Source organism: Syngnathus typhle, linkage group LG3 (genome assembly GCF_033458585.1).
Source record: "Syngnathus typhle isolate RoL2023-S1 ecotype Sweden linkage group LG3, RoL_Styp_1.0, whole genome shotgun sequence".
Lineage (NCBI taxonomy): Eukaryota > Metazoa > Chordata > Actinopteri > Syngnathiformes > Syngnathidae > Syngnathus > Syngnathus typhle.
Window position 1 is genome coordinate 23,456,624 of NC_083740.1, and position 19,138 is coordinate 23,475,761.

At 43.8% G+C, this 19,138-nt stretch overlaps 1 protein-coding gene across 2 annotated transcripts in view; it reads left to right on the forward strand.

The window, feature by feature from the left end:
- LOC133150953 (signal peptidase complex subunit 3-like) overlaps positions 1-19,138 on the forward strand; it is a 62,345-nt gene that overhangs the window by 31,665 nt on the left and 11,542 nt on the right. For both annotated transcript variants that reach the window (XM_061273593.1, XM_061273594.1), the window contains exon 3: positions 15,953-16,029. In XM_061273593.1, coding sequence (XP_061129577.1) covers positions 15,953-16,029 — 77 coding nt within the window. The remainder of the gene's footprint in view (positions 1-15,952; positions 16,030-19,138) is intronic.

Genomic DNA, 19,138 nt, shown 5'->3' on the forward strand with positions numbered 1-19,138 from the left:
TTGCTTGCCTTTCCTTTCTTCTTATTTTCTTTTCAAAATTGCTTTTGTTTTGCGGTGCAAATCAATTCTTTTGTGCACCTACATTAGCCAATTTCAACACATAACACTGACAGTACACAGACAACACAAAAACTTACAGCAGAGACACAGCTCACAAACGATACAAACAAACAACGCTGCGCAAACGTCATCCTCTGTTTTGACGTTTTGGTTATACTTTTGTTTTCCCATCAGTGCCTTTTATCCTTCATGCAAATATTGTCACATCTTCCTTAAGCATCACTCTCTGAGAAAATCACACTGTCCCTATTTCGCCTGCAGCCACAGCACCCCTCGTGCGAAGGGGGGCGGGGCGCAGCATCAATGTTGATTGGTCACAGGCTGGCCATTTCCTGCAACAACCATGATGCCGGCCCACCGCCCACACGAGCATAGCAAAGGCCCACGCGGACAGCCCCGCGACAACGCGTGAGCGCAGGCACGCTTATCAGTTTCACCTTCTCAAAGGGCAGGCCAACTCTGCTGTTGCCCTCCCCTATCATGTTCACCTTCAACATCTTTCAGTCTTCTACACAACATTTGCTGTCTCATTCTCGTCCTATCAAGCCACCATTCTAGTCACTTTCTGCCACACACGTCTTATTTTCTCTACTGCCACACACTGCTCATCTTAGTTTCTCCAACAAACTTAAACACATCATCGTCCACTTCTCAATTTCCCTATTATTGCTCAACAGCCTCCAGAACATTCTCCATTACTGATTTCTTCCACAGAACACACATCTCACTCGCACTCATACACACACCCATTCATGAGGATCCTCCGCGCGCACACGCACACACACACCAGCACAAAAGGATGACGCACAACATATAAGAACACATAGAAGCACTAAGAACATCTTTTTGCTCGTATTACTTGTCTGATTTATTCTCTATTTCACTTTTAGAAACTACGTGTAATTCTTTTCTATTTATTTAGCAAATTTTAACTTCAATGTTTCTTTATCTTACTTTATCTTTTTAACATAAATATCTCCTTATATTTAAGCTAATTTTCTCCTTAATTTTGGCAGCCAGGTTCCCACTTCATTACATGGAAACCTGATCTGATTTGATTTTGGCCTAGTCATAGTGTTTCTGTTAATTTGTGCAGTCACGTGCCATGTGACCGTTTTCTCCGCAATCCCAGCATTCTATTGGAGGTTGCACAACTCCTCTTCCTCGGCCTCTAAAGCCTCCTTTAGACATTGCTCGCCCTCTCTGGCCTTTCTGTCCTCTGCCTGCATTTTGGTAAAAAGTGTCACTATCCTGATCTACCAGAAAAGTGTGTTTTGAAGCTTTCATTTGTTTTCGTTTTTGTTTGTCTATTACTACTTTTTCCGCATGGAGGGCATGATTTATGTATTCCTCCCGCTATGATCTTTAGTTTTGAATTTGTAGCATGTGTTTTCTCTACGTGCTTCTCTACTTTCTCTAGACTTCTCCCTTCTTCTCTAACTCTGTAAATTTTGGTTTTCTCTTGCCTGCCTACTGTTAGGCCCAGTCTCATCATCTTCCTACCTGCAATACAGTGCTTTCTGAGCTCTCTCTCTTTCCCTCTCTTTCTCTCTCCCTCTTTCTCTCTTCCTTTCTCTCTCTCCCAAAACACTACATCATCAGATGCCTTCTTTCATTTCTTTAAGATTTATTTATGTTGTTTCGTTTATGGCACCTCTAAGTCCTAATAATTTGGTTGTCCCTCAAATTTATATTTTTTAACCCATTTATCGAAATCTTTTTTTTAATCGGTTGGGATCCTGCCTTTCAATTATTTTCCAATCTTTGCATTTTAGTTCATGTCGGGGTAGGGACTTTCGCTTACTATTTAAGAGGAGCGCTCAAATGAGATCACTCTCAGTCAAACCGTTCACAAGCATACCACGCGCGTTTTTTTTTAAGAACAGAGGAGTCTGCCCCTCCTGCTGCGGAATTTAACTAACATAAAACATTAGGGGGCTCCACATCCGCCCCTGCAGAATTTAACTGTTTCTAGTTGTACTTGATAGGGTCTAGAATTCTCAAGGTTTTTTTTGTTTTGTTTTTTTTTAATAACAGAGGAGTCCGCCCCTCCTGCTGCAGAATTTAACTAGCTTGAAAGCTAGGGGGCTCCACATCCGCCCCTGCGGAATTTAACTGTTTCTATTTAGTAGAATTAATATTCCTACTCACGGTCTGCTGATTCTCTTCCTCGGAAGATCTCGTCAACCCTCCCGGTGTCCAGCCGGACTGATCGAGACAGTCCCGTCAAAGGGCTTTTGTTTTACCTCGGCCGAGGATTGTCACCTGCGTCGAAGAGCCCGCTGGAACCGTTCAAGGCGTGTCGAGATCCCGGAACGAGCCCCCAATTTCTGTCAGGTTTATTTCAATGACTGAATAACTATTAAGAGAAGAGCAACAGCAAACAAACCACGTGAGACAGAATATTAAGTCTTTTCTCGCGAGGAGTGCAGTACAGATAGCTTAATACAATCTCTACACACACTAAATATCTGTAGGCACTCCCGCTCTTTTTATTTGGATTTGCCCTACCCACAGTGTGAGACAAGCCCCTAAAGAAAGGAGGGGGAAAGCATGTGGGCTTTGCCTCGTAAGGAAAAATCACTAGGTGTTTACATACTAATAAAGACATCTGGGAAGAGGAGTTTGAGTGGACTGGATACAGAAGAGAAAACCTTTGACCTCAAGTAAAAACATAGCAAGGGAAGTTTTACGACATTGTGTAGGATGCAACAAACTAAGTTATTTATTACTGGTTATATACATTCCAACCTAATCCTACGATCAAGATAGTTAGGAAACCCTGACTTTAATGGTCACTTGGAGGTTCATCTGGGGTGCAAGACAGCAATGAGGCATGTTGTCTAACAAAGTGGTCTTTGTTAGAAAGGAACTGTCCTTCCGTGGTACATCATAAAAACAGCAAGGCCAAACAGCAAGCATATAATGCAGTAATATTGCGGTAAGGCATTGATTAGAGAACGCATGATAACATATATATACATTTTTCTAACACATATGATCAAGATAGTTTTGGAAAACCGTGACACGAAGAGTTTGAAGGATTTAAGGTTTTGGAGTGACACAGAAGGTTTGAAAAACTATTATGGCTTTTACGCACGCCCGGTCCTACTCTACGGAGCCCTCTATCACCTCCGTGGATTGAAGTCGGGGGCTGGCGCTCGGCCGGGTGGCTGTCCAGGGACGGTGAATGGGGCTCGGACATGGCTTTTACGCACGCCCGGTCCTACTCTACGGAGCTCTCTTTCACCTCCGTGGATAGAAGTCGGGGGCCGGCGCTCGGCCGGGTGGCTGTCCGGGGACGGTGGATGGGGCTCGGTCATAGCTTTTACGCACGCCCCGGTCCTATTCTATGGATCTCTCTTCCACCTCCGTGGCTGGAAGTCCACGCCGCCACACGCCTGGAAGTTTGTTTTTTTAAATAAAGAGCCGTTTACCAAACCCACGTCTTTCCTTGTACTTTGTTAACGCTACAATATAGTTATATACTAGATCTGTGGAATAATGACGAGGCTGACGTCAGGGCGCACGCGCGGCATTGTTGACAAAGGACGAGGAATTTGATCGATGGATTTAATGATTTAGAGTGCACAGATGGTTTGATAATATTATTGCTTGTATAATAGTTATTTGATATCTAATTTATATATCGTTATATGGGCCTGTGGAATATTTTGAAGTGCAAGCGCCGTCAGCGGCGCGCACCCATTGTTGACAAAGGACGATCGATGGATTTAATGAATTGGAGTGACACAGATAAAAGTTAAAGTCAAAAGTTAAAGTCCCAATGATCGTCACACACACATCTGGGTGTGGTGAAATTTGTCCTCTGCATTTAACCTATCCTCATGTGATTTTGATCCTTCCCCTGGGGGAGAGGGGAGCAGTGAGCAGCAGCGGTGCTGCGCTCGGGAATCATTTGGTTATCTAACCCCCCAATTCCAACCCTTAATGCTGAGTGCCAAGCAGGGAGGCAAGGGGTCCCATTTTTATAGTCTTTGGTATGACCCGGCCAGGGTTTGAACCCACAACCTTCCAGTTTCAGGGCGGACACTCTACCACTAGTTCACTGAGCTGGCAAAAATGGTTTTATAAATGTGTTATTTATGTAATAGTTCTTTTTTTTAATAACTCAATGTTACGTCAGGCCTGTTCTCAGCTCTTCGTTTGTGTTTATGTCACGTTAGCATACCTAGCGTTTAGCCTGTTGTTGCTCGTTCATGTCTGTTCTTGGTGTTGGATTTTGTCGAATAAATTTCCCCCCAAATGTGACTTATAGTCTGGAGCGACCTATATATGTTTTTTTTCACGTTATTGTGCATTTTATGGCTAATGTGACCTATATTCCGGAGCGACTTTTAGTCCGAAAATTACGGTACATTTTTGTGTATCAATAAGTGTAGTGCTAGTTGTGCTCACTCTAACTTCTTTGCAAGAACCACACTGGAGACAGTTTGCCCTTTAGCACTTGCAAGTGGAGAAAACGTTTGTCACCCTGTAGCATACAGAGGTGTTCGAAAGAGATCTGCCTTTGGTCCCTTGCAAGAGAGTATTTATTGAGAGAAAGCAGAGTGGGGGTAAGAATGAACAGGTTTGGTGAACCCCCGGCATCTGGTCAAATCAGAACATGGGGTCTTAGAACTTTGTTTTACGACATTGGGGGAAGCGGAACAACTTTGATTGCTTCCTCTGCAGCTGGTCAAGCAGTGCAGGGGACGTAGCACTTTGTTTTACTACGTTGTGAGAACAGGACAAGTTTGGTTAATCATTAGTTTACAGTCCAACATAATCATATGATCAAAATGAGTGCATATGTTATCATTAGAACATTAAATAATATGTAGATGTAGCTAAAGTATACATACTGTGAATGTTTTTCTGAACTCTTCTATTATTATAACAACTTTTTTATAACAAGTTACAAGAGTACATACTGTAAATATGATTTTAGAACTCTTTTGTTATAAACACTTTTATGATAAGAACTTTTTTATAAAAAGGTGCAAGTGTACAAACTGCAACTGTGTGGGCACTCCCTGCCTTCTGCTAGCGTGTGGGCAACCTTCGTGTCATAATTCCTCAATTAAGAAGTTTTATCTTGAATTTTTGATTTTTTTCTTTGATTGGGAAAAAAAGATCTGCAAACTACTGAAGCCGCGATAAATGAACCCCGATGTAGCAAGAGATTACTGTACTTTAATCCAGTGCCAATGAATATAAAGAAAATGTCTCTGCTGGGTTTTTTTTAACATGCGGCTATTTCTTCATCAATTACCGTATTTTCCGCCCTATAAGGCGCACCTAAAAACCTAATTTTTTATCAAAAGTCGACAGTGCGCCTTATAGTCCGGTGCGCCTTATATATGGATCAAGTGATGAATTTGTTGATCCATACTCGTTGTACACAGTGCTCTGCCAAAATGTTTTAGTACGCTTTAGTACGACTAGTAAATTACAAGGTCGCATCGCTTCCCAACATTACGGTAACTGTAGTCAGGGGGCGTCACCGAATAGCTGTTGTACCCGCGAGGCTATTTCATTTCAAAATAGGCTGCTCCGTTAATGTTTTGAGTAAATCTACGGATCGATATGGAAGGGAAACATAGGTAAGTAGTACCAATGCGTTAGATTGAACTTTAGTCAGTTCTGATCATTTATAGGAGATCGTTTGAGAAACGCGATTGTTTACACTTTGCTGAGGCTCATGGGAGATTGCGAGCTGAGGCTCATAGGAAATTGCGGATGGCTAATGCTATAACGATAGCTGCTATACGCGCGAGGCTATTTCATGTCAAAATAGGCTGCTCTGTTAATGTTTCGAGTAAATCTAAGGATCGATATGGAAGGGAATTTAGGTAAGTAGTACCAATGCGTTAGATCGACCTTTATAGTCAGTTCTGATCATTTTATAGGAGATCGTTTGAGAAACGCGATTGTTTACACTTTGCTGAGGCTCATGGGAGATTGCGAGCTGAGGCTCATAGGAAATTGCGGATGGCTAATGCTATAACGATAGTTGCTATACGCGTGAGGCTATTTCATGTCAAAATAGGCTGCTCTGTTCATGTTTCGAGTAAATCTACGGATTGATATGGAAGGGAAACATAGGTAAGTAGTACCAATGCGTTAGATCGAACTTTAGTCAGTTCTGATCATTTTATAGGAGATCGTTTGAGAAACGCGATTGTTTACACTTTGCTGAGGCTCATGGGAGATTGCAAGCTGAGGCTCATAGGAAATTGCGGATGGCTAATGCTATAACGATAGCTGCTATACGCGCGAGGCTATTTCATGTCAAAATAGGCTGCTCTGTTCATGTTTCGAGTAAATCTACGGATTGATATGGAAGGGAAACATAGGTAAGTAGTACCAATGCGTTAGATCAAACTTTAGTCAGTTCCAATCATTTTATAGGAGATCGTTTGAGAAACGCGATTGTTTACAGAGAGCTCGTTGGTTATTGGCTAGTGGGTGCATACCGCAACCCTAGTCAACCTCAGTTTGTTGCAGTAAAGCTTCTATTTTATGCTCCTTATAGTCCGGTGCGCCTTATATATGGACAAAGTTTTAAAATGGGCCGTTCATTGAAGGTTCGCCTTATACCCCGGTGCGCCTAATAGGGCGCAAAATACGGTAGTTCCACACGGGGAGTCACTGTCCTGCACGACAAACTGACGTTTTCAAACTTGCCTTTGCTGTCTGGACACAATGAGCCCGCTCTCTCAATCATGCATTCTTTCAAAAACTTACCTTCGGAGAAAGGCTTGCCAGCCTTTGCTATTTTGAATGCCAGTAAAAAACTTGCCTCTGTACTTGACTTTTGAGCCGCAATTTGTCGGTGAAAATGTTCTCGCTGAGTCTTCAATTTACGTGTCAACCTCTCCACTAGACATAGAGCGCGGAGTGTGCCGGGTCCGTACTACTGAGTACGTACACACACTTGTGAGTGTGCACTGAGCTTTCAGAGCACGCCTTCCGGGAGTAAATGCGCGGGCGGGTGTTTCTTACTGGGGAAATGCAGACATTGCAGGGAAAATAACAAAGAAAAATGTTGAATAATACAATTTATTCAGGTTTGTGCGGATTTGTCCCGCGGGTCGGATGTGGGCCGCGGACCAGATGTGGCCGTAGTTTGCCCATACCTGACCTACACCAACCAAACTCTCTGTCTGCTTCCTGTGTCAAGTGCAAAGGCACGCATCCTAACTCCGTTCATCAGCCCCGAGAAGCGATTATACAGGGTTTAGTCACTTCATACAACAAAATAAAATTATACGATTGTCATAAAAACAATAGTTAAGCAAGTCCTGGTGACCGAAGGAAACGGAGATGCGCAAAATGCGTGTGTCGCAAAAGACTTTACTGAACATACTTGTAATATGAGGAATAGATAGAACAACAACGGAAGTGCTTTTCCACACAAACGCCACGTTTCCAACACACCCTTAGATGCAGTACTTTAAGCTCATGGAAGTCATACAAAATATTAAATATGGCTCTAAAAGCACAACTTGATTCATTAATGTTATTAAACATGTTTGTATTTTAAGTAAATTATTTGTTTGATTTTCACATTCTTTTTCTGTGGGTAGCAAAACATTTGTCTTCATTCATTAAATGATCAATATTCCTGCAGTGAGCAAATTTATTTTCATATATTAAACCTGGGCGGATTGGAGAAGCACTGGTTAGCACGACCGCCTCACAGTTAGGAGGGTGCGGGTTCGATTCCACCTCCGGCCCTCCCTGTGTAGAGTTTGCATGTTCTCCCCGTGCCCGCGTGGGTTTTCTCCGAGCACTCCGTTTCCTCCCACGTCCCAAAAGAATGCTTGGTAGGCCTATTGAACATTCCAAATTGCCCCTCGGTGTGAGTGCGAGTGGTTGTTTGTCTCTGTGGCCCTGCGATTTCCCTGAGTAGAGTGAAGACCACTGTGCGCAACATCAGATGTGCATGCTGTGACCATTTACCGTAAAATCCGGACTATTAGCCGCACCGGATTATAAACCGCACCAGCTAAAATTGGGGGATATTTTAGTTTTTTTCTTATATAAGCCGCACCGGACTATAAACCGCACGTGCACACACGTTTTTTTACAAAGAAAGACCGTTCACAGAAAGCCTTTTTAAAGTTTTAATAACATACTTTAACATGTCTTTCTAAACATTGCCTGTGACGCAGCAGTAGTACCGCAGCAACACGAAAGTGTGCACGCGGGTTATTAACAAAGAAAGACTGGACACAGAAAACGTTTTTAAAGTTTTAATAACATACCTTAACATTTCTTTCTAACGCGAGTTATTAACAAAGAAAGACTGGACACAGAAAGCTTTTTTTAAAGTTTTAATAACATACCTTAACATTTCTTTCCAAACACTGCCCGTGCCGCGGCAGTAATACCGCAGCAACACGGAAGTAACACAATACTAATAGGGCTGGATTAGAAAAAACATACCCGGTAAAAGTCACTGAGACGCGGCGATAACACAGCAGCAACACGGTAGTACAACACCAACAGGGCTCGTTAAAAAACATACCAGTAAAAGTAAGAAAAGAGCTTCATCGTCTCCATCTTCCTCCTGTGCACTGAAACCATCGAAGTCTTCCTCCTCAGCATCCGATTGGATTAGCGTTAGATATCCTTCGCCTCACACTTTCTCAGTCTCTCTTTCGTCATCGCTTTTATCCATTTCTTCGAGTGTGATGAGGGTCTGTTCATGTTAATTTTATTCATGCACGAAGCGCTGAATTACATTACAAAACTAGCGAGCGACACGTATAGATCCAGAGTAGACGGGCCACGAAATAAAGAAAAGAGTGATGCAACCGTCTTGACAAACTAGCACGTCTTCTTCGGCGCATTATCTCTTCTTCGTCTGTCTCGCTCTTGCTTCCTGCTAGAGCGCCCCGGAGGCCGTAAAAATCCATAAATACGCCGCGCCGCCATTTAAGCTCTATTTCCCTCTTTGACAGCCAACAATCCTAACACACCCTACTCTAAACAGGAAAGTCCCACACGTGTAAACTGTCCCACCGGAACTCTGTAACGTGAACTTAGGTTCCGGGTGAATTATGTCAACCCACTACGACGCCGCCATTTAAGCCTCGGGGTTCAAAGTAACCTTCTAAATAAAATGCATTAAAAGTTCACGTTCATTACAACTTGTTTTTGGTGAGCAAAATGTCAGAAGAATTGAATTTAAATGCTGATTAATTGGGTTTTAATACTATGCAGATGGTCCAAACAGCGCCACTGCTTTGTGTAATCTCTGAGTCACATGGCAGAGTAAGAGAAAGGGTTTAGAGCCCTTTGACGCAGCTCACCTAGCGTGCATTCCTACTGAAGCTCATAATAGTCACAAGCAACACAGCCAGAATAAGCAGCAGCCATAGTAGTGTTTCAAAATAGTATTTTTGTTGTTGTTTTTTTCTTCAATATACCGCAGTGTATAAAAGTGAAAAGTTTTTTTTTTTTTGCCATTTTTCACATGTCCTGAGTGTTGTTAGTCACCTAAACGTTGAACAGCGGGTGTGTTTTATCGAAGTCAAATAGCTTGTTTGGCACGCTCAAACATCCATCCATCCATCCATTTTCTGAACCGCTTAGTCCCCACGGGGGTCGCGAGCGTGCTGGAGCCTATCACAGCCGTCATCGGGCAGTAGGCGGGGGACACCCTGAACTGGTTGCCAGCCAATCGCAGGGCACACAGAGACAAACAACCATTTGCACTCGCACTCATACCTAGGGACAATTTGGAGTCTTCAATCGGCCTACCAAGCATGTTTTTGGGATGTGGGAGGAAACCGGAGTGCCCGGAGAAAACCCACGCGGGCCCGTGGAGAACATGCAAACTCCACACAGGGAGGGCCGGAGGTGGAATCGAATCCGCACCCTTCTAAACTGTGAGGCGGACGTGCTACTCAGTGCCCCACCGAGCCGCCACGCTCAAACATGGCGAATAAAAAACTCTTGAATCTTGGAGTGATCAAGTCATCACAAAAATCACAAAAAAATCCTTATATAAGCCGCACCTGAGTATAAGCCGCAGGGTTCAAAATTTTGGAAAAAAGTCGCAGCTTATAGTCCGGAATTTACGATACATCACTACTGTTCAAAACCTTGGATCATAACAAGTTATTAAAACAATCAAATCACTGCGGTAATTTCTATTAGTTTACATTTAATATAAGCAATTTGGCCCACTTAAAATGAATAAAACAAAAATCTTGTTAGATTTTAACTCCACCGCACTCTTGTTCTCAAGCTAACCTGCACAGTGTGTATGGGGAGGGCACATAAAACTATATACCGTAAATTTCGGACTATAAGCCAAACCAGCTAAAATTCATGATTTTTTTTTTTGTTTTATACTTATATAAGCCGCACGCGCGCATGAGTTACTTACAAAGAAAGACCGTACACAGAAAGCCTTTTTAAAGTTTTAATCACATTAACATTTCGTTGTAAACACGGAAGTCACAGCCCTAGCTGGGCTAAAGTTTAAATAGCGTTAACATTTCGTTGTAAACATGGAAGTATCAGCACTAGCTGGGCTTAAGTTTTAATAACATTAACATTTTGTTGTAAACACGGAAGTAACAGCACTAACTAGAGAGATTCAAGAATTTTATTGGCCATGTTTGAGCATGCCAAACAAGGAATTGGACTTCGGTACATCTCCGCCTCTGTTCAACATTTAGGTGACTAACAACACTCAGGACATGTGTGAAAATTGACAAATATTCTCAAACATCCCCTGATCTTAAACTCGCAGGAGGGCAAGGAAAAACTCAAAACTCCTACTAGGGGAAGTGAGAAACCTCGAGAAGAGACCACAAGATGGGAGGATCCCTCTTCCAGGATGACCGTGCTGCAATGGATGCAGAGTGGACACATAATACACATAATATAGACAATTCAAAATAAAATGTCTCTAAGACTCTAAGAGTGGTGTGAGTTCATCAGAACGACAGCCTGGGGGAAGAAGCTGTCTCTGTACCTGCTGGTTTTGGCGTACAGTGCTCTGTAACGCCGTCCGGAGGGGTGTAGTTCGAACGGACTGCAACCTGGGTGAGAAGGGTCTGTAGAGATGTTACTTGCACATTTCCTGGTCCTGGACAGGTACAAGTCCTGGATAGATGGGATAGGCGGGTAAAAAAAACAACATACCAGTCAACAAAGTCACTGAGAGCCGTCTTTGTCTTCCTCCTGTCCACTGAAACCAGCAAAATCTTCCTCCTCAGTGTCCAATTGGAATAGCACCAGATGTACGTCGCAGCATTTTTTCTCATTCTCTCTTTGTCGCTTTCATCGTCACTCTCGTCCTGAGGCAAATTCACTCCTGAGCTTGTGCTCTCCTCTCAGTCACGCAGCAGACCGGGTTTTCGCAACCCGTTGGTAATGGTCGATTTTTTCACACTGCTCCACGCTGTCAGGATCCACTGGCAGACTTGTGCGAAACCTGCTCTTCGCATGCGTCCAGTTTTTGTAAACGATTTCTCGCCGCTGGACATCCAAGCCTCCCATTCAAGTCGGAGGGCCACTTTAAATCGATTCATTTATTCCAAGTTCCGCTCTGTTCCCTTCTTTATCAGCCACCTCACTGGATTTTAACTTGAAAACTGCGTCATACGCACGCCTTCCAGTGTCTTCCATCATTGGGCTCTGTTTACGCTATCTTTCCTCGTGCACAACGCGCCACTACTGTCTTCCTTGACGCATACATTCCACCTCTCTCTTACCTGTTCTGCTCGAGCCCCCCCTGATGGCCGTTCGAAAAAATGCATGTAAAGTTGCCGCCTGATCGTGTAAGTTTTTTAATGTAATTACCATTTGTAAGAGAATATACACAAAGATGATTGTCAGGAAAGAGATGATTATTTAGGGACGCATAACCTTTATTTACATAACAGCACAACAGCGGTCCACAGCTCAGTGGCCTAGTGGTAGAGTGTCCGCCCTGAGACTGGAAGGTTGTGGGTTCAAACCCCGGCCGGGTCATACCAAAGACTATAAAAATGGGACCCATTGCCTCCCTGTTTGGCACTCAGCATTAAGGGTTGGAATTGGGGGGTTAGATAACCAAATGATTCCCGAGCGCGGCACTGCTGCTGCTCACTTCTCCCCTCTCCCCCAGGGGATGGATCAAAATCACACAGGGATGGGTTAAATGCAGAGGACAAATTTCACCACACCCAGATGTGTGTGTGACGATCATTGGGACTTTAACTTAACTTTAAATGTATTAGTCATGTAAAAAAATCACGGACAAAAACCTATATAAGACGCACCGGACTATAAGCCGCAGGGTTCAAAATTTAAGAAAAAAGTAGCGGCTTACAGTCCGAAATTTGCGGTAATGTGTGTGTGTGCGTGCATGTTTGTGTGTGTGTGTGTTGTGACATGTACCATACATATGTAGCTAAAGTATACATACTGTAAATATGTTGTTAGAACTCTTATTATAACATTTTTATATCAAGGTACAAATGTACATACTGTAAATATGTTTTTAGAACTCTTTTATTATATTTTTTATATTAAGGTACAATAATTTAAATATGTTTTTAGGATCCTTATTATTATAACAACTTTTTTAGTAAAAAGGTACAAGTGTACATACTGCAATTGTGTGGACATTCCCTCCCTGCCTTCTGCTGGCATGTTGGCAACTTTCGTGCCATAATTCCTCAATTTAGAAGGTTTATTTTGAATTTTGTCTGGGGGGAAAAATATCCGCGATATACTGAAACAACGATAATCGAACCGCGATGTAGCGAGGGATTACTGTATGGGACTGTGAAGCTTGAACCTGGCATGGAGGGGAGTTTCCTGTATGTGAATTTCTGAACACTACTTTTGTTTGCCATGAGCCAATACAGTGTATATTTTTAGTACAGTCAAACCTCGGTTTTCGACCACAATCGGTTCCAGATGGCGGTTCGAGCAGGGAATCAGTCAAATTCCGAATCTATTTTTCCCATTCCAAATAATGGAAAAAAATTTAATCCGTTCCAAGACTAAAAAAACTCATTTTTTAAACATTTTTTCAGTTGGGCATTTTTGTCCGATCGTGCAACTGCAGTGCACCGACAAACGCGGAACCGTAGCGCGCCGCCGACCGCGCAACTGCACCGCGCAACTGCACCACGTAACTGCACCACGCAACTGCACCGCGCTGGTCGCATCGTCACTCGGGCTAACCGGAAGCCATGGCTGACAGGGGCTGTCTTCAGGCTGCTGAGGGCCAGGGACAAAGCCTTTAGAGCAGGGGATGAGGCTGGCTTGAGGACTGCGAGGGCCGACCTGTCCCGGGGCATCAAAGAAGCAAAGAGGGCGTTCTCGTGCAAAATTACCGCCCACTTCAAGGACAGCAGGGACGCACGGAGCCTTTGGCAGGGCATTCAGACCATCACGGATTACAAGCCCGCGCCGCAGAGCTGTGAGGGCGACGTCCGTCTGCTCAATGACCTCAACCGCTTCTTTGCTCGCTTCGACGCTCAGAACAGCACTTGCCCGCTGAAGGCCAGTCCCCCTTCACACGAGCTGCCCCTGTGCCTCTCCGCCGACAGCGTGAGGAGGGCGCTTGCCGCCATCAACATCCGTAAGGCGGCGGGCCCTGACAACATCCCGGGTCGGGCGCTGAAGGACTGCGCTGGTGAGCTGACGGATGTCTTCACGGACATCTTTAACACTTCACTGCAGCAGGCCATCGTCCCGTCGTGTTTCAAAGCTGCCACCATCGTACCTGTGCCGAAGAAACCCGCTCCGTCCTGCTTCAATGACTACCGCCCCGTGGCACTTACGCCCATCATCATGAAGTGCTTTGAGCGGCTTGTCATGGAGCACATCCGATCCGTTCTCCCCCCCACCACTGACCCCTTCCAGTTTGCGTACCGAGCCAAGCGGTCTTCTGAGGATGCCATCTGCTCTGCCCTCCACTCGGCCCTCACCCACCTGGAGAGGAGGGACTCGTATGTGAGATTGCTGTTTGTGGACTTCAGTTCTGCCTTCAACACCATTGTGCCACAACGCCTCATCAGCAAACTTGACGCGCTGGGCCTCAGTACCTACCTCTGCAACTGGCTACTGGACTTCCTCTGTCAGAGGCCACAGGTAGTACGTGTTGGCGACAAAATCTCCGCCAGCATCACGCTGAGCACGGGGGCCCCCCAAGGCTGCGTGCTCAGTCCGCTGCTCTTCACCCTCCTGACGCATGACTGCATTGCAACCTACAGCGACAACCGTATCGTGAAGTTTGCTGACGACACGACTCTGGTGGGTCTCATCACCAAGGGAGACGAGACTCAATACAGGCTGGAGGTTGACCTTCTGACTACGTGGTGCAGGGACAACAACCTCCTGCTGAACGTCGACAAGACCAAGGAGATTGTTGTGGACTTCCGGAAGGGTCACACCCAACACCTGCCGCTGACCATCGACGGTGCTGTGGTGGAGAGAGTGAGCAGCGCCAAGTTCCTGGGGGTGCACATCAGTGAGGATCTCTCCTGGTCCACCAACACCGCATCACTGGCAAAGAAAGCCCAGCGCCGCCTGTACTTCCTGCGGAAACTCAGGCGAGCGAGCGCTCCTCCGGCCGTCATGACTGCATTTTACCGCGGCACCATTGAGAGCGTCCTCTCCAGCTGTATTGCTGTTTGGGGTGGCGGCTGCACTGACTACAACTTGAAGGCCCTGCAGCGCATAGTGAACACTGCTGGTAAGATTGCTGGTGCTTCGCTCCCCTCCTTGAAGGACATTTACACCTCGCATCTCACCCGCAAGGCGACCACAATTGTGAGTGATGCGAGTCACCCCGCTCACTCTTTGTTCGAGCTTCTGCCCTCTGGGAAGAGGTACAGAAGCCTGCGCTCCCGCACCTCCAGACTCTCAAACAGCTTCATACTCCAGGCTGTTAGGATCCTGAACTCGCTCCCCCGTTCTGCGTAGCGTCCTGTACTTTTACTGTCTGAACTGTCTGAATGCACACTGGCTCTTATTATTTATTATTTGTTATTACTCTTATTTATTGTTTGTGCCTTTTTGTTTATGATGTTTTTTACTTTTGCGCTATGCTTGCTGGCTCCGTTATTTATTGTGTTATCTGTTTATTTATTATTTATTCATCACTCTTACTATTGATTGTTTGAATTTTTGCCTTCTTGTTGTGTCGCGTACATGTATGTCTATCGTGTTATGTGTCTCGTCACCGTGGGATAGAGAAAAACGTAATTTCGGTCTCTTTGTGTGTTGTGACATGTGGAGAGATTGACAATAAAGCTGACTTTGACTTTGACTTTGATTACTGTGACAGAGCCGTCGCTTAAATTTAGAAAATATTTTTAAAGTCCTGATGTTCTTTCCAAAATTTAAGTTGACCTCAGTGCGCAGGGAGCTTAATTTGGTCTGATCGCGGAACCGCAGCGTGCCAGGCGCTCACTGTCGCATTGCTTTAAGAGCGCCTTGGTGTTTTAGGATGGCTTTACTGCTCCCACTTGCTTTTTTTGGAGGCATGATTAGGGGTTAATACAATCCTCAAAGTAACGAAAATGCAATAATGAACGGAGTCAGTCGGCATCCGGGCCGCACGGTCGGGTTTTCTCGGGTCCTTTAGGCTCATCTCGCGAGGTTCGACCTCCGAGATTTGTTCGACAACCGAAGCAAAAAAATCTTGAATTATTCGTTCGAATTTCGATTCGTTTGAGAACCAGGACGTTCGAAAACCGAGGTTTGACTGTATTGCAATGCAAGTTTGAGGTCTTGTCAAATGTATTTTTTTGTATTGGACTGTGTATGATGAGGCCAGTCATGTTGTCCATGTGTAGTTGAAATGACAAATTACAGTATGTTTAATATGCAGGTCTGAAGTTTTGTTTTTTCTTAACTTTTGCACATTTGCAGCCAATATTTGACTGGAATGTCAAACAGCTCTTTCTCTATTTGTCTGCTGAGTACACAACTAAAAGCAATGTAAGTTATTTTCAACAATATTGTTCAATCACATGTAATACACGTTCAATGCTAATGGGTCTCTGCACTTATTTGGTCTTTAGAAATTTCATATAATGAGGTGAACTTTGTAACAGTGACATACATCCGTATAGTATGTATATATATATACCGTTTTTTTCCGTGTATAGTGCGCCCCCATGTATAGTACGCACCCCTAAAAATGGCATGCTGATGCTGGAAAAAAGCTTGTACCCATGTATAATACGCACCCAATTTTTATGAATTTTTTTTAAATTTTTTTTTTTTTTTTTTTTTTTTTTTAAGTCCCAATGATCGTCACACACGCAGGGAGGCAATGGGTCCCATTTTTATAGTCTTTGGTATGGTCTTAACTAGGCTGGATGTAATTTTTTTTGTTGGCGTTGATTTCTCCGACTGCCCGTAAACGCACCACCGCGCTCCGTGCGCGCACGGGACAGCAAACGAGCAGGCGATCGAGCAAGCGTCTGATACGAGAGCATTGCGGTCGCGTGGAGCGTGTTTGAAGTGAACAGCAGAGAAGAAAGGAACAAGGCAAAGTGTTGTGAAATAAAATATTACCTGTAATACGGATTTAGGTAGAGAACTGAACTCTCGTTCTTTATATAGCTGACGTGTCTTGCGCATCTGTAATGGCGGCCTCCGTATAATATCCGGTTTGCGTGTGTGTGCGTGTGTGCGCGTGTGTGCGAGAGCGAGAGAGAGCGAGCGAGAGAGCGCGAGAGAGAACGCTCAACCGTAGCGCGCCGCCGACCGCCCAACTCGATTATTGTGACAGAGCCGTCACTGGAATTTAGAAGATATTTTTAAGGTCCTGATGTACTTTCTAAAATTTAAGTGGACTTCAGTGCGCACTGCGCAGGGAGCTTAATTTGGTGCAGCGCGCCGGGCGCTCACTGTCGCATTGCTTAAAGAGCGCCTTTGTGTTTTAGGATGAACAGCAGAGACCAAAGGAACAAGGCAAAGTGTTGTGAAATAAAATATTACCTGTAATACGCATTTTGTTATTTGCTGATTGAAACTGCTAATTAAACTGTGAATTGAAACTAATAGGAAGAAAACAACTCTCGCTCTTTATATAGCTGACGTGTCTTGCGCATCCCTTCTGTGCATTTTATTTCACAACACTTTGCCTTTCTTCTCTGCTGTTCACTTCAAACACGCTCCATGCGACCGCAATGCTCTCGTATCAGACGCTTGCTCGATCACCTGCTCGTTTGCTGTCCCGTGCGCGCACGGAGCGCGGTGGTGCGTTTATGGGCAGTCGGAGAAATCGACGCCAACAAAAAAAATTACATCCAGCCTAGTTAAGACCATACCAAAGACTATAAAAATGGGACCCATTGCCTCCCTACGTGTGTGACGATCATTGGGACTTAAAAAAAAAAAAAAAAAAAATTTTTTTTTTTGTACCCATGTATAATGCGCACCCCAGATTTTAGGACAATAAATTAGTTAAATTTTGCGCACTATACACGGAAAAAAACGGTATATGTATATATGTATGTGTGTGTATATATATATATATATATATGTATATATATATAATATATATATACGTATGTATATATATATATATATATATATATATATATATATATACGTATATATATATATATATATATATATATATATATATATATATATATATATATATATATATACGTATATATAGTCAAATATATAGTCGTTTTCGAATGTCCCGGTTCTCGAACAAATCGGAATTCGAACAAAAGATCCGAGATTTTTTTGCTTCGGTTGTCAAACAAAATTCTGAGGTCGAACCTCGTGAGATGAGCCGGAACGACCTGAGAAAATAGATTCGGAATTCGACTGATCCACTTCTCGAACCGCTTTCTGGAACGGATTGCGGTCGTAAACCGAGGTTTGAATATATATTATATATTATATATATTATATATATATATATATATATGTATATGTATATATCCACATATATATACAGTGCCTTGCGAAAGTATTCGGCCCCCTTGAACCTTTCAACATTTCAGGCTTCAAACATAAAGATATAAACCTTTAATTTTTTGTCAAGAATCAAAACAGGTGGGACACAATCGTGAAGTGGAACGAAATTGATTGGATAATTTAAACCTTTTTAACAAATAAAAAACTGAGAAGTGGGGCGCGCAATATTATTCGGCCCCCTTGCGCTAATACTTTGTAGCGCCACCGTTTGCTGCAATTACAGCTGCAAGTCGCTTGGGGTATGTCTCTATGAGTTTTGCACATCGAGAGACTGGAATTCTTGCCCATTCTTCCTTGCAAAACAGCTCAAGCTCAGTGAGGTTGGATGGAGAGTGTTTGTGAACAGCAGTCAAGTCAAGTTTATTTGTATAGCCCTAAATCACAAGCAGTCCTCAAAGGGCTTCACATAGACAAAAATTGACAGTTATTTTCAAAGCATCCCCTGATCTTAAGCTCCCAAAAGGGCAAGGAAAAACTCAAAAAAACCCTGCCAGGAGAAACCCTCCCCGGCCGGGGAGGGGGTGGAGAGGGAGAGAAAACAAACTCCAGCCGAATCGGCCACTACAGATTAGTTAAAGGCCATATCATAGAAATGTCTCTTTAAACGTGTCTTAAATGTTTCTACTGAGGTAGCAGTTCTAATATCCAGTAGGGCATTCCAAAGCTCTGGAGCCCGAATAGAAAATGCTCTAGACCGGTTATCTATAGTTATAGCGGTTTCCTTGAAAAATTGTTGATAACGAGTTGGACCAATTCTCAACATCTCAGTTTTATCCGGGTTAAGACGAAGGAGGTTGAGAGACATCCATTGCCTGATCTCCGCAAGGCACGCCTCAAGATTACAACAATCCCGCGGATCTGTCATCGATAACGGCATATATAATTGGGTGTCATCCGCGTAGCATTGAAAACTAATATTATATTTACATATTATGTCCCCAAGCGGAATCATATACGTAAATATCAAATAGAATTGGTCCGAGTACCGATCCCTGTGGGACACCACATGTAACATTATAGAACTCCGAGGACGCATTGCCATGGACCACTCGGTGCGTCCTGTTTGATAGATAGGAATGGAACCAGCCTAGTGCTGACCCTG